At 39.1% G+C, this 24,097-nt stretch overlaps 1 protein-coding gene across 5 annotated transcripts in view; it reads right to left on the bottom strand.

The window, feature by feature from the left end:
- Positions 1-2,839: 2,839 nt before the first annotated feature.
- The window catches only part of LOC134742486 (RNA-binding protein Musashi homolog Rbp6), a 699,530-nt gene continuing 678,272 nt past the window's right edge, over positions 2,840-24,097 (bottom strand). For 2 of the 5 annotated variants that reach the window (XM_063675695.1, XM_063675694.1), the window contains 4 exons: positions 14,462-14,527; positions 10,660-10,880; positions 7,365-7,431; positions 2,840-7,041 (listed from right to left, as the gene is read on the bottom strand). In XM_063675695.1, the coding sequence (XP_063531765.1) occupies positions 7,390-7,431; positions 10,660-10,880; positions 14,462-14,527 (329 nt within the window). In that variant the 3' untranslated portion in view covers positions 2,840-7,041; positions 7,365-7,389. Of the gene's footprint in view, positions 7,042-7,364; positions 7,432-10,659; positions 10,881-14,461; positions 14,528-21,530; positions 21,741-24,097 lie in introns of those variants that run through there. The other 3 variants (XM_063675697.1, XM_063675696.1, XM_063675698.1) reach the window with 2 other exon arrangements.

Here is a 24,097-nt window from a genome sequence, read left to right as displayed (position 1 = left end):
TGCTGAGGGCCCGTCAGGGCAAGTATCTCTTAACACCGATGTACCCACAGTATTGATGAAATACGTGGTTTTTTGATTTCATATCTCTATAGTAATTTTTTGAGTTAAGACGTCAAATGACAAACAACAAGCGTAAAGGACGCACTTATGCGGCAGAAGGAGGATGTTTGCACCATGTGTTGCCTGTTGAAGCTCAGTGGTGCCCTCAATAATTTTCTACAATTTCTTGTCGGACTGTAGCTCGGTTCGTTACTAAGGGATAAAGTATTTTTAACGGCATTTTAGAGTGACAGACGTTTATGAATAGTGCCATGTATGTACATACATAATTGTATATACTACTTTGGTGTTTAACCTACTACAACAAATCTTTCAAGCTTTTCTTGATACAGACCAAATGCATATTAGTTTAACTGCCCACAATTGCAGCTTTTCATACAAGACCAACTTTATTTAATCAGATAAATTAAGTCAAATTACTTTTGGTCTGATGAGCCTATTCCGGCTTTTTACCTGTATACTTACCACAATTTCATCAACAAAATGCAATGTAATGTCCGTCTACCCGTCTGTCCATCTGTCCGTATGTTACAGTTATTTTACTCGAAAACTATAAGCTATAATTAAGAGCCCGGTAACGATTTGAGAGCAAAAATGTAAAATTGATAGATTTAGTCGTTGAAATTGTACACCTTCTGTTACGTAATATCTAAACAACAAGTATTGGTTTCTATTAGTGTGTCTTCTCATCTTGCCTTTACCTACAGAACCCTTCATTATGCGCGGCTCATGCAATTGCCCGGTTTTTAAGTTAATCTTCTATGGAATCTATGGTAATGAAGGCTCTCACTTAGCTCACTGTTTTACCAGTTGCATACTTTGCTATTACTTTGGATCTTGGAGTTGCAACTAAACAATTATTTATCACCACACCAGCTGGTAAAGGCTCTCTTGATTATTCAAAAACTGATAAGAAGGTTGCATTTTATTCACATGCGAGGCAAAGTAATCAAATGCAAATTTGGAGTTGTTTTCTTATGTTTGCTGGTAGAGTTGACATTTAAATTTTGATTTTGAATGATCAATATTTATCACCCGATCGGTTTGCTTTGATTTTGTTTAATATTTTACAGTTAGTATTTTCCTTGTGTTGGTGTGGTGAGAAATTTTGTGTTTCACTCGGTGGCAAAATTTGTTTAACGTGCCTTGCAACCCTCGCAACGCTCAAGATTCCATTTTTCGCACGATTCGCTACGCTCGTGGTTCAATTTTGGAATCTTTCGCTTGCTCGGGTATCAATAATTAGCACGAGAGGTTAAACAACATTGCCCCTTGTAAAACAAATAACTATTACTGTATTAACATTTTCAACACACTTGCTCAAAACGACGTTTTTATTCCACCGATTTTTGGCTCATAATCCTAGATATTAACGCGTGCTTTGTCAGTATAATATAACAATCGTGCTTTTTCATTATATATAATGAAAAAAAAAAAAATATATATATATATATATATATATATATATATATATTAATATGAAAGTTTCTTTTTTTTCCTCGCAAGTGTGTTGAAAAACGTTGTATGAAACGCGTGTGCATTGGTTATTACACACATCGGCTTTCTTATTCTTATATACAATATCTCCTAGTGTGTAACGACCAACTTAGCACACTTTTATCATAATGTACTATTAATGTGTGATACCTAGAATCCCTTTTCTGGGCTATGTATCTTACAAAATGCATAATGTTACACCCTCTTTTTGTTTTTTTTAGGTAGTTAGGTGTATTCCCGTTTGTCCTCGCCGGGCACAGATTGGAATAGGTGTTTTCATATAATTGATTCCCATTTGTCCCTGCTTCATGTATGGAGGAGGAGTTCACGTGGGCGTGTGAAGCGAGGCTTGAACTCCTTTTTTAGGGTTCCGTACCTCAAAAGGAAAAAACGGAACCCTTATAGGATCACTCGTGCGTCTGTCCGTCTGTCTGTCTGTCTGTCCGTCTGTCACAGCCTATTTTCTCCGAAGCTACTAGACCAATTAAGTTGAAATTTGGTACACATATGTAAGTTTGTGACCCAAAGACGGACATGTAACGTAAACATATTAATTTTTAACACGGGGGCCACTTTAAATGAGATAATTAAAAAATAAAGTTTGTCAAACTATATCGTGTTACATATCAAATGAAAGAGCTCATTGTGAGAATATCAAATAAATAGTTTAGTTATTCAAGAAAATAGGCAAAAAATTACCATTCCCCTCCTTTATCTCCGAAACTACTGGGTCAAAATTTTTGAAAAAAAAATACACAAAATAGATCTTTACCTATAGATCACCGGAAAACCTATTAGAAATGTGCAGTCAAGCGTGAGTCGGACTTAATTACTTAGTTTTTGATCCGACCCCTACGGGTTTTTTAAAGACATTTCACATAAAAAATACATTGTTTAAATTGTGTAATGTACGGAACCCTTGGAACGCGAGTCCGACTCGCACTTGGCCGGTTTTTTAATTTGCCATGGAATATAATTTATAAATGTGCACAGAAATAGTTTTAGCTTCGGTACTTGTTCATATCCCTCTTTTTACTTTTTCACTTTTCAAGCATTATATAAGGAAAAAAGCTACGTTTTCGTTATATCTAATTTGTGATTGTCAGACGGCTTTTATATAGGTACATTGAATTATCCCTATTATCTATGCTTAAATCAAGTTAGAAGCAACATAATTATTAGGTTTTGGGTTTTAATTGTAGTCTTACGGTAGAAAATAGAAATAATTTAGTTTGTCGTAGATATAACAATATTGGGGTAAAATAAAGAATGAAACAACTGGTTATTGTTTGAACAATGTCCATATTATATTTATTACCACATACACACGGCACGATGTGAACCTTGTCTTAAATCATTGTATCATAATAGGTATATGTACATTGCACAATGTGTATACATACATCGCCATACACGCGCGCCCCGAGAGGCTGTATGATTATATATCTCATAGTATTATGTACGTTATATAATGTAATATTCCCATAAGTTAAAGTGCACTGGTGCACGGAATCGGGGCGGCGGACATACCCACCGCTTTTTACAAAATGTTTTGATATTATTATTTTAGTAAAGAGATGACGTAAAAACTAATTTATTTATTTTATTCAATCATTATGATTTATATCCATATTGTATACAGATTCATGTAACATATAATACACGAAGAAATGACGAAAATATTGCGTCGACGTCGCGACGAACAGTCGCGACCCGTTCGCCTATCGTTATCCTTCTTTCTCTAATATTTTAAATGTACATGACACCAAATTCGAACGTATATAAATCCAAATTTATTTTAATGTAAAATCTTAGGTAATTGATTTTTATTGCTATAGAAAATCAGTCAGCACGCGAAGCACGCAATCGAGAAGTAACCGCGAGAACGAAACCAAGCGGGCGGCGTTGCGCGGGGGGCGGGGGTGCCGGGTGAAGAGGGTGGGGGGGGAAGGGAACACAGACGCGAGCGCCGGCGGCGACGTCCGTCACCGCGCGGTCGCCGCCCGGCGGGCGCAGGGCGCGAGCTCGTGCTACATGCGCGTCGCGTGCGCCGCTAGCGGCCGGCGAGCGCTGGCTGGCGGTGCCGCCGCGGCCGCCACTGCCCGCTGTTTAAGTGACTTCTCATCATAATTATATCATAGACACGCTCTGATGGTGCAATGAAACAACCGATCGGCTGGGGTCGGTTCGTGCGGAGCCAATGCGCGTCCGGTTCTACGCGAATAAGTATACCTTTGGTCCTTGAAACATTAGGTTGGCCATCGCCGAATATGCAAAGCTACTTGATCTAAGGCCGCCACGGCGACTCTACGAACTTTACCAGTCTGTCACGTTATTAGATTAAAATTAATTATTATCTTTAATAACAATATAAAGTAGGTCGAGTGTAAAATAATGTAGAATGTTATTATACAAAATATAATAAATTATCTGTTCAATTTTATATATAAGATAAGTCGCAATATTAGGATCACAACGAATTTTTTTAAATAAATTTGAGATCTCGCTTATTATTACGTAGTCTTTATCGTGATATAGATCACATTTCTAAAAATGATGACTGAATTAAATCAACTAACGTATATACGAGGAAGCGAGAAAGCGGTGCAGTAGCGGCAGAACGCCAAGGCACATGCATAGAGGCGTCGGTTCACGGCGCCGAACTATCAAACTGATATATACTTTTTATAGGTTAGAAAGTTCGATGCCATCGTATTCGTATCTATGTTTGTACCTCTTGGGCATCTCCCGCGCCTTTCCGCGGCAACTAGGGTCACACTAAAGAAACAACCTCACATACCGTATCAACAAACCATTTCAACAACAATGGAACTAATCCATCGTCAAGCTAATCCTGATTGCAACTCGAATGAGTCTAATTTCGATCATCAGATGGTATCGGCTAACGTCTTTTTACATGCGGCTAACTATGTAACTATATACAATAGTAAGTATCATCGTCTCGATGCATCGCGGCGAACCGATGGCTTCTCACGAACGCGGCGAAACGAACGTCTCTCACTAAAATGTTTGTTTGTTTGTACTCGTACTCGCACGGGGACAAGCGGCCGTGTGCGCTTCTCCTACATTAAAAAGGTCGGTAAGAAAATACAATTAGAGTGAGGATGTGAGAGTGAGAATGAGTCGGCCGACGGCGGAGGGGAGCGCGGCTGCGCCGCCGCCGGCCCGGCCTAACAAGTATAACATCTCATCGTAATAATTAAATATCCTAAGAAAAAATGTCTTAATTACCTATAACACCGTAAATGTAAAACAAATAATTACGTTAATTTGTTAGGTATGATATCGATTTTCCGACCGTCCTACAGACTCACACCTTTCGATTTCATTATCAATTTCCTAGCTAACGTTTAACAACATAATCGCGGTCGCGTCTCCTGCGGTGCGGTGTGTGCGGCTCGGTGCGGCCCGGCCCGGGCGCGCTCGGGCGCGCTCGGCGCCGCTCAGCCGGCGCGCGCGGCGCTGTCACCGTCGTGTCAGCGAACCGACTCTCGGCACGAACGAAAAAACGCAAAGCGAGCGCGCCGCCCGGCGACGAGCGCACTCCGTCTAACACTCCATTATTCAATTAACTACATACTCATAAGTAATAAATCACCTTTAAAAAGAATATTGATTTATTTCGTATGATTTTCAATATTTTTTTTTGTAACAGGAAACATTTATATTTATAACGTATTTATATAATAATAGCATTTAAAAGATTGTTTATACCTAAAATTTAATACCTAGATTTATAATATTAATGTTTAATTGATGTAGATAATGTGTAATAATAGTAATTAATAGTAAATAACGAACGAACGAATGCAACCGAGTGCATGTGTGTAGCGAGCAGGCGGCTGCGCAGGCGCGGCTGCGTAGCGGCGCGTAGCGCGTCTACGGCGTAGCGGGTTACGACACCACCTACGCGCCTGTCTGCGGCAAACTAGATAAAAGTGGCCGATAAAAATGTCTCCAGTACCTAACGAATATGATTAATGAATTGACTTCATATTTAATCTATTACCTCGAGCCTGCACCTTTGGCTGAGTTACTTTTTGTGATATCCCTGTCTTTATTTTATTGAAATGCTTGTGTCGTGTGACTTTATTATCTGTACGAAAATTTATTGTTAATTAATAATTTGATTAAAATTGTAAATACAACTAAGTACAGTGTGACGCCACAATCTAGCGACGCCTCATTACTCATTAACAGTGGTCTTACATTACGGTAAATACAATCGTAAGAAACAATGAAATATGTATTACGTAATGCACAAAATTGTCATTTATTATTATTACAATACCTACTTTTAAAGGTACAAGACAGAAACGAATTATTATCTTAACGCGATGAGAGATATTGTGAAATGTTCCGACTTAGCTTTCCGACTTCCGTCTATTATTATCCTTAGGATAAAATTTAATATCATAATACATAAATATTAGAAAGTATGTATACGTAGTATTTTATCGTAACTAACGTAGTCTTATACAGAAGTAATCGAGAAACTGTTGTTAACTACTTGAAACGGAACAGCGGTTCAAAGACGTGATTTTATACAATTCGAATTAGGCGAAAAATTATTACATTCATAGGTAAAATATGCGTAATATATAGTAGTATAATAATTATGTTAATATTTGACATTAATATTAAAAATAGAATAAAATATGTGTTGGTGGACGAGCTAGGAGCGTGGTGCGCGTGCGTCGAGCCGGCGCGCCTCGCTTATTGTCACGTGGCCGTCCGGGCTGCGGGCCCGCTGCGCCGACGCACGCCGCCGCCATGCTTGCGACACGTTAGAACCTCCATACATAACTGCTCTTCATTTTCAAACTCCTACTCAATACAAAAGCTTGTTCCTAAAAAATTGTGACCTGTGATACGCGCTCGGTGGGCGACGTTATAGTACATGCCAAGTAATTCTGTATCTAGAAACAAAGGTCCCGCGCGCGTGGAGGGACATTAAGTTACACCTTAAAACTGTAATTTAACTATGAACAATAAAATAGTGAAGATATATCTCCCTGCGATTTAACTGTCTAGATGCATGTTTATATAATTATGAAATGTATTTTTTTGTAGTTTAATCCTTTAATATTCTGACAACACATCTACGGTACAGTTGAAAGCGAGAAAAATTTGAAAAAATACCTGTTTAAGTAATAGACTATCTCTCGTTCACACGATAAAAAGTAGATTATTATTATTTACAATAGACAGGGTCTCCTTAGGGTCTTCTCGGGATAGGGGTTGGATTTAAGGAAGGAGGAAAGAGGGAGGGGTAGTGATGTTTGTGGTCGACGGATCGGTCCGCGCGGTGGTCGGACGGATGAGACGACCGTCGCCGGCGCACGCGGGGACGCCCGGTGGGCGCGCGGGGCGGCGCGGAGTGAGGGCGGCGGGTGCCAGTCGAGGAGACGTGTCGTGCGGCGGCTGCCGCGGGACGTTACGCGACGCCACACCGCTCGCCACCTACGCATACGACATATATCGTTTCACATACTCTCCAAAGTCACACAATATTTATATAAGTACTCTAAAAGTAACCAAGAAAACCAACGTAGATATTTAAAATTCAAAGAAAGTAATCTGGTACTTTCTTGAAAGTCGAATCCACTCGCGTTTTACAATGTCCCCACTAATTGAGAAATACCTAACACTTGTAAATAATAGTTTAGAATTAGATAATAGTAATCAACTAGTCTATTGTACAAGTTATTTGAGAATAAAAAATTAAAGTGTAAGAATGACGAAATGTGAGGGAGGACGATGAGTTTAACGCTAAAAATACTTACGTAAAATATTAGTGCTGAGACACTTTCAATGGTATCCATTGGTAAAAGCCGCAGGAATCAGGGGTCCCTGAAATGAGGAGAAAATGCCATCAAATACTTTGTTGTAATCCAATTTTATTTTAATCCGAAAGGAAGATTTTCGACATTGCACTTAATGTCCTATCCGTTTCGATTCAGTTTTAAAATAAAGCCGAACTGCAAGCCATAATTGAATGGAAGTATAAAGCGTTCAGTCGAACATTATCCTCTCGGGGGACAGATTTAAAGGTAGGTAGTAAGTTTGGTGTTCGCAGTCGATAGAGCGGTAGAGGCTTGGTGGCCAACAAAATAAAAACAGTGAGCGGATGAGTTAGAGCTGCGCGCGACCGCTCGCCAACGGTAATTACACCGCTTGTTCTCCTTGATTTACTGTTATTGCCCGGGGGGCACTCCCGTTACCTAATAAGACCGTTTTACACCCGGGAACCACATGCGCCGCGGCCCGCCCGACGCCTGGACCGTTCATTCTCTCATTAGCGACATATTTGTTTTGCCCCGGCGATTACGGACGATTGAGTTAATATCCCATTTGATATATGACGGGCCTGCAACGGAAGGGTAGCTTATAGCCTCCGACCACCCGAATTAAGCGTCGAAAAACTTTAGCTCGTAAGTCTACGTCTACTTAAGTCAGTAACTGTCCATTATTAGCACTAGGCCGTTTTCGGTTCAAGTATCAGCAAATGAAAGGAGCTTCCGCTCTTGAAAAATGTGTTCGAGATACGACGACGTGGTGTTAAGATCTCGCCGGCGGCAGCGCTGGCGGGCGCCGACATGCAATGAAGACTGATGGCGTCTCAGAGAAGCAGTTATGGAGCGTGGTCGCAGTTTTAAAAAGCCATTACCCGCGGCACTGCACCGCGTAGATTGCCGCCCCGCCCGCTCGTCCCGCTCATATTTCGGAACACTTTATAATCGCATCTCTCACGCTTCACTCGCTCGCTAACTTATGGTGATTATGCTTTAAGAGCGACAAGGAAGATCGGTTCCATAATGAGATTGGACCATCTCGCTAAAATTTTAGAGTGCCGTCGGCTGCTAATTGCGTCTGCGGTGCTCGGCGCGCAGCTCGTGGCGCGCGCGGCGCGTGTCCCTGCCCCGCTCATCAACACACCCACTAACTAACTGCTAACCACATTTTTTTTTCACAGTGAGATTTAAAACCCGCTCCGCATTTCCTGGGCTATGTAAATGATTGTGGCTATAAAGAAAATGCAAAAATGATTTAAACATCTCGAAGCGCGAATCAAAAGCCCCGAAGAAAAACAAAACAGAACAAGCATTAATTTGAATTCCGTGACAGTTGAAACTTCCCAAACGAGGACAATTTTAGGAATTGCTGTCGTTTGAATCGGCATTGGAATAGGCATTTTTGAACTTGACGTAATAAATTAAAAAAGTTAATAACTAAGTTAACAAGTTTTAACATTTGTCCGTGATGAAAATACTAAATTGTTAATTTGTTTACTACCCTATCCATAGGTACTATCTAATATAATATAAGAGTAGATACTTAACAGTTTTAACCACTGAAGTACGAATGAGTTACGTCGCGTAAATTAGTTTTAGTTTATATTTTTTTTTTTATACCAATTTTAGTAATTTCCTAGCATGCAGCGATCAAAACAGATGAGAACGAATGTGAACGATATTTATAAATAGGTAAATTTGTATTCTTGACGTATGTGGTCAGTGTTGGTTTTTTCACAAATGATTGTATTTCTGTTGGCGCTATAACAACACATACTAAAAAGTACGAAACCCTCGGTGGACGAGTCCGACTTGCACTTGGCCGGTTTTTTTGTAATTTTTTTCTAATAGATAAGATATGTACTAAAATATTTGTAGCCTAATCAGAACACCTATTGTAAACAGCAGAATGTCATTCGTACATCAGTGTTAATGTAAGAAAAAACACGTCAGTGGTTAGGGGTTAACACATTGAGTGCTGGGAACCCCCGCGGCGGGTTCTCTGTTCGTAGGCGCTATCCTCTACAAAGCGGGAAAACGCTGGGACCGGCTACGAGCGTAGCGCTAGGAAATCGTTGGCAGTGAATGTGTTAATATTTTATGATATCATAACTTTTAAATATTTAAATCGATCAATACATTTCGCTCGCTAATCCTCCCCACCAACACCGGTCGTACAATACATCATTCACGGTACACTCCGTGAAGCTATGGAACGCGTTGCCACCTCCGCTGAAGCAGTGTCGGTCTGTGGCGTCGCTGAAGGAAAAAATTAAAGAGGTTATGGCTGTCAAATTAATGCCAAGTGGAAGAAACGTAGGTATATAGGATTGTGCGGTTATATATATTTTATATATTTATTTATATATAGATGTAGTTATGTATTTTTAGTATGTATGTATTATTATTTTTTGTTTTTATGATATGTAGTTATTTTGTTTTGCCTTTGCACCTAATGCATCGTATTGTATTGTATAGGTATTTAGTTATGTTCCTAGGGTTAGCTATTTCTTTAAAGTTTTGCCTTCATGTACATATTATCTTAGTTTGACTACCATTTCGTATGTATCTTTCTCAGTTACTTAAAGGTTAGCTGGAAGAGATACCTTAAGGGGATAAGTTCGCCTTTGTACACATTTACTGTATTCTCTCTGTGTTATGTACTTGTTTTGTGCAATATAGTGTTTACTACTACTACTACTACTACTACTACTACTACTACTACTACTACCTACTACTACTACATTTTTCCCTAAATAAACTTAATTGTGGTATTTTCTATAAAAAGGGACCTTATTGTCGATGGCGCTTACGCCATTATAAACGATGCTCCGAAATAAATACAATGCCGCGCGAAGCTGTGCGGCGTTAGCGCCATCGACAATAAGGTCCCTTTTCATAGAAAATGCCCCAATTAATTATGGAAATTAATAGCATAATTAGAAATGAAAGAGTAATAAAACTGTACAAAGTTAACGTATAAGTAGGTAACATATCCTAATAAAGTTTTAGCGTCAGAAGTTCTGACTCAGAACCATTTCAGTTTCAGTGATGTTCGAAGTTTGCCAATCTACAACATTATTAATACATATAAAGTAAGCCACATAAGAAGATCGTTAGAGTTTGTGTAAATAGTATTGTAAGATTTGTAGTAAGTTATTATGATCATTGCAAGTTATTATGAACAAAAATATTCCGTACGTTTTTCCAGTTTTCTAATCAGCTTAACCTGTTATAATTTTTGTGCCCCGAAATAAAAATCAAAACGAATGCACCAGGATCTTACCGGGGTGTAATTGAGGGGCGCGCGGCTGACTGCGATCGCGGGGAATCCAGAGGGCTGGGGGCTGGCCGCCTGTACGTAGCCGACGCTATCCGCGGCCGAGCCGTACACGTCAAGCGCGGGCCCGGGCGAGCTGGCGGCGGGGAAGCCGGCGCGGCCGCTGGCGGCGTGTGGGGACGCTGGCGGCCCGAACCCGGCGGCTGCCGCTTGGTAGTTGTTCATCACTGTGGATGCAGAAGCACACAATGAAAGCGTGTAGCAATTCGAAAATTTTGGCTCTTAGCACTTGAGTGCGTGTTTATATGTAATTAAGAAAAACAGAAAAACAATTGGCTAATTATAAGAAATACAATAATGTTTTGAAATACGGCCAACCGTTGCTCCAAAGATATATCATAATGTCACACAACATTTACATACATTATGTCTTTTTTCACTTATGGGGTTAAATCGGACACCTTGTTGTCCCTTATTCGTAGTAACGAGTAAATTGTACATAATATTTGTATACTATGATGCTGGTTCAAGTTTGTATTTAGAGATTATGATAGAAGATTGCCACTTGTTTCTACACAAACCGAAGTAATGACAATACGAGTATATTCGATTTAGTTCAAACATTAGTAATTATGTACTTATATTACCCGGTACACGATAATCTTATAATGGGACAACAATCTTTTTGCCCCGGCGTAATTATTATTTCAGTAAGTATATGCAGGCAATTGCACTAGCCACCATTAATTAAGCGTAAGTTCGTTAGCTAGAAATGACTTGCTTTTAGATTTATGTTTTAAAATAATGTTTAACGTAAATTGAAGTGTTAGATTATATTAGTTTATAGGTATACCTAAAATATTTTCCAGCAAAAATGAGCGATTGACAAGTTTTATCAATCCCTCGTTTTTGTTAGATAAAGTTCTAGGTATAGGTAAGTTTATAGGTTACGATGAAAATTTATAAATTTAGATTAAAAATTCTACAAAACTGTAAACCAGGGATCGTTACCGGTATAACTTAAAATCAAAATATGTTGTGGTTAAAGATTTTTTATTGATCTCAAAAGAAATTTACATTTCACTTAATGAGATACATGCACTAATAAATTATATTCAAAGTTACTTTGGTTTACGCCCGTGAGCGATAGTTTGTTTCTATTTAATACAATAACTTTTTTTTTATCAAAATGTCACCTAGCATTTGAATTATTTCTTTGATATTGTAGAATGGTATTTAGGTAAGGACAATGAGTTATCAGATTACCTAAATGAAATGGAGAAATATACGTAAACAACCGAGATACCGAAATTAAATACCGGTTATTTTGTTTGAAAAATATACCTGTATTTGATCCCTGCTGTAAACATTACTTTCGACCGTATAATTATCTAGCCTCATAGGCTACTTGCATGGCCATTTCTAGCGTGTTTGCGTGTAAGTTTTGTATCACATTGAGATATATAATATATAATAGCCCCTACAGACTTACGGCCAGAAAACTGCTAGGTTTACTGATAATTCTGGATAATTTAGTGAATCATCCACATTCACGGCTTGTTCTCATTTATATTCTGGTCACCATCCAGTATGCATGTGTGTATGTAGGTGTAAGTGCGCCAGTATAACTATCGTAGTCTCATAATAACCTGAGCCCTAGCGACAGTGTGGTTTCATTCTCTTGCTCGTGAAATCCCTTTAAAGTGGGAAATAACTTCATAGCGCCTGGAGACTCGCGAGTATCGCGAGGCCCAAAATGAAAAGACAGGGAATTCATCATATACTTGTTTCTCGAGGGTTTTGATTCTTCTCGCCGTGAGTGTATAAAAGGGATAAAGGAGTTCTGAATTAACAGTAAAGCCGTTTATTTGAGTACCTACTAAAGTTCTTGCTATGTGTCTATCTAAAAATAATCAAAACTACAAGCACAAAATAAATAATAAGTAATATGAAAATAAATAAAATGGTTTCCATGTCAAAAGGTACCTTATGGGCAATGCAAAAGACCATGGACTTTAAAAACAAAAATTCTGTTCTAAGGCTCAACTAAGAATTTTTGCTCAACTGGAATTAAACTATTAAGGGGATAAAAAAGGGTTCAAAGTTTTTAACACTTAAAACGCGGGTGAATACGCAGACAACAGGCTAGTATTTTCATAAAAATGTTGTAATATTTTATGTATTATCTAAAATAACAAAACTTCCGTGAGACACAGACATATTAAATATATTAATAACGGGTCACTCACGTGTTTTAGGTCGAAAAACGCTCGACATGTTTCACTCCGTACCGAGGAGTGTCATCAGGAGCTTGCGTTGACGGTGACGGACCGGCGCAGACTGCGGGCCGTCATTCGCTAATGGTTCGTCCACACTGTCCACCGACGTAGTACCCAAAACAGTTTTCTAGCTCGGAGGCACTGACCAACCACAATCACGGTTAAAATTCGGATGACGACTAATTTCGATAGCCTCTCGTACTTTTCGCTGAATCACAAACTTTTCTTTCGGCAGCACATTTACCTTATCGAAACGTATATAGTGAGACGAATCCGTATGATGCCGTAAACGAGGGTAGTTTCTCGCCCCCCCTGCCGCCACCGGCGCCCGCGCCGAGTAATCGGGCGCGGAGGGCTGCGGCCCGCAGTCTGCGCCGGTCCGTCACCGTCAACGCAAGCTCCTGATGACACTCCTGGGTACGGAGTGAAACGTGTCGAGCGTTTTTCGACTTAAAATACGTGAGTGACCAATATTAATATATTTAATATTATCTAAAATAATTAGACGTAATATTGTCTTCGGTTACCGCGATAGTTACTCATGAAATAAAAGTATGAAAACGGATTATATCGCGTATATTGAATTTATAATACATCCCGACGTTTCGAACTCTTTACAGCGTTCGTGGTCATCGAAAATCGTGGTCTTCGTGGTTCGTGGAAAATCGGTTCATAAGAATAATACACTACAATTATTTTCAAGTAAAGATATATATATATACGCGATAAAAACTACGCCGGCTCCAACCCTACACCACGGACCCGAGAAGATTTAATTCCCTCCTAAATTTGTAGGAGGGTATCCCAATATGGGACCGGCAACAATTGTTGCATGTACAACCAGCCTTAAAGTTTATAGTCTATGATTGTTCATTATTTTAGTATGTGGGTATTTTTGCACTTTGTAATTTTTCCTCAGTCACCCGTTGACCACGAACGCTGTAAAGAGTTCGAAACGTCGAGATGTATTATAAATTCAATATACGCGATATAATCCGTTTTCATAGTTTTATTTCATAATTAGACGTACTAACAAAAGATAAAGAAAAAATATTTACACAAACTGAAGAGGAAAAAGAAAACAAGTAAAGTAGTCGTTACACCGTTTCCGTTCTGGTGTGTTGTTGGTAATATTGGACTAAATAAAGTTCGACGTAAGTAGGTAACAAGTACAGAACATCTAACTAGTACAAAGCAAACAGAAATGTAGTTGACAATGACTAACACGCTATTAAAAAACACAAATACAACACTGAGATCTCAAGCGACCAACGTGGTGTCAAAATTTCTGTAATGAAATTTTGCGTTATTTCGTGTAAATTGTTAAACCTGTAGGAACAAAACAAGTTACTGCTTTAAGCGTCTAGCAAAATTTTGCGTGTTATGACAGCGCTTTATTTTATTGTTGCGGCAATGCGTTGCGTTAGTACAAAAGCCAAGTTTAGATTTAAAAAGTAGTGAAACGGGTATGTTCGTGTGGTTATTGAAGTACATGCGCAGGATTGGTGGCGGAGGGAGCGGGTGCTCACCTGAGAGCGCCTGCGCGAGCAGCGGTGTGTTGTTGTTCGGTGTCAGTTGGCCGTTGGTCAGGTCAACTGCAAACATACACACGGTTCGCATTCGCTCCACGTTTGAGTGACGCGCACTCTCGTTAGTGACACACACATCCATGACTGAACCATCGCATTTTTGAATGTCAAAAACTTGCCACCTTGCTCTCAACACCTCATCTTTTCTCAATTTAGCATATTGAACGGTAAAGTGACTATCGATGTAATCCCAACTCAATATTAAAGTTCTCCAGAGCGGATAAAGTTGGAGCGCGTAAATGCATGAATAATTTAGCCATTGGAGACAGATGCCGTGCTGACGAATGAGGACAAGGAAGACTCCCCGGACTTAGATTATGTCGGAACAAAAAATATCACGTATGTCACGTGCATTCAAATGAAAAATAGTACTCCGAGTTTCGCGGGTATAAATCACAGAGGGCGAAAAAACTTTTACAAACTATCCAGTAAATTATCCGACGTGAGTTCTCGCTGGCACGCGGCGGTGTGCTTATTGAATAGGGAAGGCATTAGCATACGGGGCACGTCGCAGCGTCTTGACGCCGCGCCCGCGCGGCTTACGCATTCCGCGGGGTAACTTTGATACAGCTTGCCGGACTACGGCCGGGCGGCGGGTGCATAACGATTGCGACCGGCTGCGGACGCAATATGTCCACGTACCAGTGATTTATTCTCCGTCTGACACTAACTTGCAAGTTATTCCGCTTACTAAATTACGCAAATTACGATTTGCAGCGAATTCAAATAATCAAAAGTAGTCGTGATATAATATGTATTATGAAAACGAGTGAATGTTTATTTTGACAGAAAATCTTACTTATCAAGTAGCCGATTAATGTTTGCTTGTCGTTTTTTGCTTGCTCATAGTGTTACCATTAGCCCTATCAGCTTGTGCGACAAATTTAATTTTTGTCAGATGCGCGAGTTATCATTTGGTGTGAAAAATGGAGGTCCGCGGTCGCACCAGGTGATTACCGGCCTGCGAGTGACTTTGCGAAAAAAGTACAATATAAGTAATGGAGGATGAATGATAGATGGCGTCGAGAGCCGGGCGGACGGCGTGCGTCCCGTTCGTGTCCGCGGCTGCCCCCGCTTCCGTTCTCGCTCGCGCTCTGCTTGGCGCGCCTCTGCTCGTACTAAAATGCTGACACGTTTTAATAACATTACTTTGCGTTGCGAGAGGCTATTTATTTTAGGGTTGCTGTGTACCAAATATGAAGTGGAGTGTTAGTTCAGACACGTCCTTTGGTCGTTAGCACACCGATCCGTCAAACTTCATTTTTTTCCCATTACTATAGGAAATAGGCTTGCTATTTAAGTAGCACTATTTATAACGAATACCAATATTTTTGCGGAAATAATATTTCTTTTGTATGTTAAACTTGGAGGGCTCAAGGGATGATAAGAGCCGGTGAAACATTTTATTGAAAATGTTTATTTACACACTGAATTAAAAATAATTAATTAATTAGGCGATTGATCCACAACTTCCTATTGCATGCTGTCTGTAGATTAGCTTATATTTCGACTCTCATTCCCGGACACTAGTTATATTTGTATAGCTATATAAACGTTCAGCTATAATAATCCGGCCGCAAAAATGGCAGTCGAGTGCCATAAATCTTTATTTATCCGTCTCAATCATAGCCCATGGGTCGGTGGCGATCAAAGTCACAGCCAGTATTCGAGTCCGCTGACCTCAAGTAATTCACGATTCAGTTTACAAGCACGGAGAAGCAACTCTGTTGTTAGTTCTAACGCCGGTCATATCTGCGTCTGACGTTAACTTCCAACTGGAAACTTGTGGGAATTACGATAAAATTGCGATCTGTCTTGGTTTCGGAATGTCCTACCACGAGCAAGAAAAACAGCAAACAAACGCATGAGACAAAAAGTGTTTGTCCTATAGCAGTAGCAATCTATGTACTTTGAAATTTGGTATGAAACGTTAAAAAAATATTAAAACACAAATAGAGACCAAACGACAATCGTGATTAGCGCTGAAGCAAATTGCGAAATAAATTCTTATTATTCCTATTATTTCGATTTCTAAAATAGTGATTGTAAGAAACCAGGAGATGTATTCTGATTGTAATATGGTAAATTGCCTGCTAGCCTAGTCGATAGTGACCCTGTCCTGCCGGTAAGGGCATTTATTTGTGTGTTCATCACAAATATTTTTCCTGAGTTATAGATGTTACCTTTGTATCTAAGTCTGTATTTATCTATATACGTATGTATATCGTCGTCTAGTACCCATAGCATAAGCTTTACTTATTTTGGGGCTGTACAGTCTAGTTAAGCTGGGTTATATAGTCCCCAAATATTTATTTATTTCTTAATAACAGGTCAAAAGTGATGTTTCTGGTTGATGAAATGTCACTTTTGACATTGACCTATCATATCCATAACATATCCATAATATATTCATAAACTGTTATTACAATCAGAATACGCCTCCATTTTACTCGTATCCTGTGTACTTAGTTAACCGCATCAGGCGTGGCTCACTCCACGATATCGTCACATCGCTACAAGTACATGCGGCAACACGCGGCCGGCACCAGTTTTGGTGTCTAGCCATAGTAGTTGCCGCGCACAGCTACGGAACGGACGCCTGCTCGCGCTTGCGCCACCTTGCGGTCATATCTGTCGTAATATACGCGTTTTGTTAGAGAGTGAACCTTCTGTACCTAGTATGATTATTTATTCTGTGACCGCATATACGTATTATCTCTAAGATTTACATTTAAGATCTCGCGATCTGTCAAACGGCCGTTAATGAAAATGTAAGCTGTCTTAACTCCGCACACTTGGGTCAGCGCGTTAACAACATAGTGATGTGCTAATATTCGCCAAGTATGTTCTACCTTGCAGGTGAGCATACATCTATAAATTCAGGAGCCGTCCTGCGAGAGCTATTCGAACTTTCATAATTGCGAAGTTCGGGGAAAACTTAATAATTCTTCTTCAGAAGTGGGATGACGGTCGAACGGGAATATTCACAGGGCGTACTCGCGTAACACCCGCCCTTCAAGCTACTATATTACTTACAAGTGCCAGCTTTTTATATCCTCCACGCAATATAAAAAGTTTTACATGAAAATGTTTGGATGGTGTGTTGCGGAGTTTTTGAGTTAAATGGTGTGTGGGAAAGTTTTACTTTGAGCTAAACTTACAAATTCTTATTACGGCGTTTCTTTATGTCTTCAAAGTGCTTAGTTAATACGTATAAAATATATATATAATGTGCCGTACATCGCTTCATACATTAAAAATATTGTAACACAATGTATAAAATAACCGGATTCAACATTTTTAAGGAGCATTAATAAAACAAAGGTATCTGGAGAAAAAATTCAGTTAACGCTCTCAAAGCGATGCTCATCGTAATCGCGGAGGGCATCACTTGTCGATAACATATGCGCATCTACCGACATTCGCAACCGGCGGATTGAAATGTTTTATATGAGCGGTTACGGGAGGCTCGTCCGCACACGCGTTGCCGTAAACGTATATTTAATAGATGCCATCAATAACTCCTCGAGATGATACGCTATGCGGGTTTTCGCGATGGTTTAGCCGTTGGGACTAATCTCAATTGCAAATTAATCGAATTTCTATGCTGGGTGGCCGAGGAGTGGCGATCGCGCACGCGCCAACGCCCGGATTTGTAATTCAAAGAAGCATGCGTCCTTTCTTTAAATCTCTCCCCGGACTATATTTTAGTGCGGCTCGCCGCTAATTTAATAAGCTGTTTACTTTGACGCGCTCATGCGCACCTACGTCATCCTGGTTCAGTCATGGACACGAATGTTAATCAGTACAAGTAAAGCGACATTAAAGAAGCAAAATGAAACATAGACAAACATTTTTAGTTAAAAACCCTTCAACACACGCTTCAAGTACTCAAAAAATGCTACTTAATTGATTACTATCTATAATATTTGTTAAAAAAAAACTACAATATTTTAATACAAGTTTTAACGTTACTCTCCATCAATTTGGATTTACCACTACATACATTGTACACTACAATAGTGAAATAACGCAGAATTATTCTAAACTAGTTTTATTAAAATAATTTCTCTATTCTAGTTGCAATTTGTGAGTTAATTTTAACATTGTAATACAATTTACCTAAGGTACAACAGTGTTCAAAATACAGTCTATGTATCTTAAAACTAAACAATAATATTCAACACGCTATAAAAAGTTTGCACCACCAATCACAAATTATGTCGACCATACAAAGAACAGCTACCAATTGTATCAATTACTGATAAAAGCCAAGTTTTGCCATCCTTTTATTTAGCATAAAATACATGGGGCCCTTTATACTGACACTAGTTCTGAAGCTTTGCTAAATTACATAAAATCAAATAGTCCACCATTAACCGAAATAGATATCGTACACTAAAGAAAAAGTGACAAAGTCCACCGGTGGCCGAGGCGGGAATCGAACCCGCGTCTTCAGTTTACGTGGCTAACGTCCTGACCACTAGACCGTGGTCTATACTATCTTTGAAAGGCTAGGCGCCTTTGACCAACTCTAAGGGAGAGCAGTACGTGCTTGCACCTCCTATACGAATCCTTTACTGGATTACGGTACAGTTTCTTTAGTGTATGATATCTATTTCAGTTTATAATTTATATATAGTAGTGTGACTACTTAAAAACACAAATCAAAATATTTTATAAAATAATTTGATTTGTTCCCTAGTTAGTTCACCATTATTTTAAAACAATCTAGACTATTATACCGATTGAAAATTCTCTAGTTTAAAATTGGTTAATAACGATAACAGATCTACAGACTTTAGATTACTTTGACACGCTTAAAAGTTTCTATTTCTTAGTCTATTCTAGTTTCTATCAGAATTCACTAAAAACTAATTCAGCATAATGTTTATCTATTAAAAATCTACCACACTTGGATTTTAACGTATGAAACAACAATATATCCAACGATATAATCAAACTATTCTATATTTTCAAAATGGTATAGTACCTTACTGATCAACTCGATAATGTTCAAATAGAAAATTACTCGCCCTAGCTTCGTCGTCGTCACACTCCATTCACCAAACTGCTGTTTCTCTTGTTATTCTCTTCACAGATTTTTTTGTTTATGCTCACTCATATACTTGACTATTTGTGCTATAGCGTTCGTAAATCCTTTATCCCTTGCAGGGATATGAAAGGTAATATTGCTTACGTTGTAAAGCAGCAGCAGTGTAGAGTGTAGAAAAAGCTACGTCGACGAGTGTTATTACGACACAGAACGTCAAGGCTTTGGCTGGGGATTGGTGTTACCAGAAACCTGGCGCAAGGAGAGACGAGTGGCTAATGCGCATGAGAGCGCTAACTGACCGTCCATGCAGGGGGGAAAGGATTTACTACGCAAACATCCCGGGTTTCTGCGCTGAATTCGTGCGCTCAACTGAACACTAACTAGAAGAGATTAGTATGCTAATAGTCACCATTATGGTCCCACGGACACACTTCCATTCGGTGAAACACTACATTAAAGTTTATAGGCGATGGAGCTCGCTAGACGTGTTTATAGTCAAAATCTATAGACATCCATAAAATAAAATAATCATCTAAAACAACAAACTAAATAATAAATTCTGACCCATCCATACACAGCACTCCTGATCTAAGACAGCGATGGATGGTCGCCGGCGGCTATGATCGACAGCTATGTCTATATATGGACTAAGAATGGTCAAAAGTAGCCGGCGTCTCGTCTCGAGCTACGTTCTGACCAAGCAACAAGCACTAAACGTAACAGTTACTAACACAGTTAACGGTCAAATATCTTAAATTACAAATGGAGTTTCCACAGTTTGCGACACGCGGCCACTCGCCGCCTCGCCAGCTAATTATTTGGATTCAACCCGACGGCTGTGTGACCCTTTAAGGGATTTTGTTTTAATGCGCTAATTTCGCTGAGGCAAACTTGAAACTTTTTAAAACAAATCTAAATCTAGAATTTAATCCTCTGTCTTTATAGTTATAATATGGGCAATATTTATCTGGAAGGCAAAGCTGAATAATTCAGTTTTGAGTTGAAAGCATTAAAGTGGCCGAATTAGGTAGTGTAGGCGTGTTCAGTTCAGTACCTAGATAGTACATTCTGGGGGTGAACATGTAGAATGCGAGGAATGCGGATTACGCGTGCGAGGCGGCGGCGGCAGCGGTCACCGGGCGTCCCCGGATGTGAGGTCACTAGTGCATGCACTCGGATTGCAAGTTGCACGCTTACCGGCCGGTTGCGCAGCGGCGCGCCGTGGACACCACGCTGCTAGTGCCGCATTGGATGAGTCAGAAAACGAAAGCCACCGTTAGAACACATCGAAAACACGGACGCGGTGCGCTTTCCTAAACCCATGTAAGAAGCAATCTAACTTCACCACTCGCTAGCCAACTCCTCGCTAACACACTATCTCTTCCAGTTATTTTGGTCGCAATCGATATGCGAACGAACGGTAAATAAGTGAGGCCGCGATTGACCTCCATTACAAAACGATCAATTGGACAATAAGCGATAAACGTTTTGCTTATACAACGGCAATTTCCTTTATTTTAAAATATAGCGACTTCACAATATGACAAACTTACGGATAATGATATAAGACGATATGTTAGAACAGCGATAAGAACATTTCTATTGACTTATTATTAAGAAATAGACTTATTGAAATATGAATTTGACAAGCGTTTACATTACAATGTTAAAAGTAATGCGCCGTTGACGACGCTGTTTATTATAATATAGGTACTTAATTATTTATATAAATGGTATGACTTCCTGAGGGAGACCGCAATTTCCTGATTAAATTCGAAGCGAATTTGCTCAAGTGACTTGAACGGGCTATATGGGCGAACCTAGTCGGGCGATCATCGGCACACATCTGCGAATCCGGGCGGGTTCAAAGTTATTTATAAACCCTTAGTTTTTGCGACATTGCATTCCTGGACCGCGGATCGGGGTAGCGGAGGGCATAATACCAAAGAGATATTCGTTCGAGAAAACATTTATTTATGTTCTTAGATGTATCCGGGAGCCGTTAACGGGTGGTGGTAGAAATAGGGGAGTGGTATAGCGACGTGGAGGGCTCCCCGGGAGTACGACCGACGAGGCGCTACGAGCCCTGCCCGAGCACCAGAGGGCTAACGTACTCAGCGCCGACCAAGAGCCGACTTTCCGCCGGGATAACTCCTACTACACCTGCGGCAACAAAACAAAAAGCTACAAAGCTGGCCACGCAGCCACTGACCGCTCAAACCAACAAAATATATAATTACTCTTAGAAATAGTATAAAAAACGGAGTATATCCCCCGGGGCTCCACTCATCGATTCTTTATGGGGAAACTTGGAATTGATAGTTTCCTGTTTACTGTTTTTAGGATATTTAAAATAGTTTGCACGCACAGACACGGAACGATAAACTTGGCTTCATTTGGTTTTTGTACCCGTATTCAAACTATCTGCATCACGCCCTACCACGATGCGGGAGGGGGCATTACACTTATTGATTCAATCAAACTATCACAAACATACGGTTATTTACTAATATTTGATTTGGCGTTAGTACATCTAGACACGCACTGGGAACTCAAACGGAGTAAATATGTAGTCCAGCTGCCCGGAGTTTGATTTTTTTGGAGGACGGTTTGGTACATAATAATGGTTAGTGCTCTAATGATACTTCCAAGTATGTCTGGCGCGAACTGATGTAATAGGTGCATGTTAATAGCATTGCTCTATCCTAAATAGGAGTACATTATTTTGTCTTATTGCAATATAACCTTATTGTTATTTATGACTAGTTTAGAGGATGGCGATAAGGACGGTCGCTCACTTCGGTGATAGCGATTTAATGATCAAATATTAACTTATTTATGTAGTAATTTTGATATCACACATTAAATTTTGACAAAACGTAATTGCGAGGTTTGGTAAGCAATGGCCAATGAAGCACATACTTGCCACAAAAAATTGTCAATTAGATATATCGTAAGAGAGCGGTACATAAGGCCGAACCAAACCGGATGCGTTTGCGTAGGTACTCCTAATGTGGTTCGGTCTTTACTGCCCTTTAAATTCGTTGCACCGTTACATGAATACAATGAACCACTCCATAACAACAATAACACGAAGAAGAGCATAAAACAGTAGCATTCAAAAATATCATACAACAATAACAATAAATTTTATAATTAGTTCATTTTATATAGAGCCGTGTAAATATAATTATAATAGAGAAATAACTTTTCGAACAAAAATTACACAACAGTTATTAATGTAGGTATTATAGTGAATACAAGATAAAAATTTAGTAATAAATTATATTATCAAGCTCGATAAAGTTTTTATTATTTATATACGATTGGCATAGGAATTAGTGAGAATCTAAACTATAGTCTATCTATACGGGAAGCTAAGTAACAAAACTGCTAAATGTACAATTGTACATTGGTTAGTAGTACTCATCCTCTAAACTTAGTAATTTGAAATTAACGGCTAGTAAGTAACCTTCTACTACCTATCCCTTAACTATCTAGGTCAGATTATTTTACTTATCTAACTTTAAACTCTTAGATAAAGATAAATCGAAATTCAGACTGATAATAATACTACGGGTATATCCAACGTCAATTTAAACTCAATCATCGGATTGAAAAAAAAAAGCATAAAAATCAAATTAGAGAACGTTAAGAATTTTTATTTGGTACAAAACGCGTCTTGTAGTATTATTGTTGGATAGTGTATGAAACAACGCAACTTAGACAATGACAAATGACTTTTATTCATTTTATTGTACGAAAGTACGGCGCGGGCGTATGCCCGTCATTTCCTATGCATGCACTGGGACATAGAACCCCTACTACGATCTACTACAAGCAGTCGAACATAGGCAAAAACAAGAAGCATACTTTTCTTATGCTTATTTAAAAATCTAAAAATAATTGCCCTGCAGTTCCTTAGAAGAAGGTCTCGTGTAGGTAAGGTACCTGATGTTTGAAATATAATAGCAGTATTATCGTCATTCTAATGAATTCGAAACTATTTTCTACAAAGCTAAATTGAAGATTTCCAGAATATACGGACTATCAAAAACACTACAAAGTGCCTAATGCGTCTAGTTATTATAATAACTATTTTATTACCTATTATAGAGAACTAAATTGATACTAAATTTAATTTTATTATTATATATGTATGTACTGTGAAGAGCTGTTTAATTTTTTTAAATGCAAAAGTGATCACTGCATCGTTTCAGCGTTAATACATTGTATAATATAATATGTATAATAGAAAAAAAAATTGTCACGCCTGATGTTCATAGTTATAAAAACCAGTAAGTTGTTTCTGGCAAACTTTTATTATTAGTTTTACAAGTTTCAAATACTGAAATTAACTACTTAGTTATTAGGTATGTATGATACATACCTAATAACTAAGTAGTTGGCGCACCTTAGAAGCTGATAAATACAAATATTCAACTATTACTTTACTTCTCGACAGCGGTTTCGCGCTCGTGGTAGCACACAATAATTTGACCGAGTTATTTGCCATCGTA

The sequence above is a fragment of the Cydia strobilella genome, chromosome 6, assembly GCF_947568885.1.
Source record: "Cydia strobilella chromosome 6, ilCydStro3.1, whole genome shotgun sequence".
Classification (NCBI taxonomy): domain Eukaryota; kingdom Metazoa; phylum Arthropoda; class Insecta; order Lepidoptera; family Tortricidae; genus Cydia; species Cydia strobilella.
The sequence above is the reverse complement of the archived record's forward strand: the minus strand, read 5'-3'. Positions and strand labels throughout refer to the sequence as shown.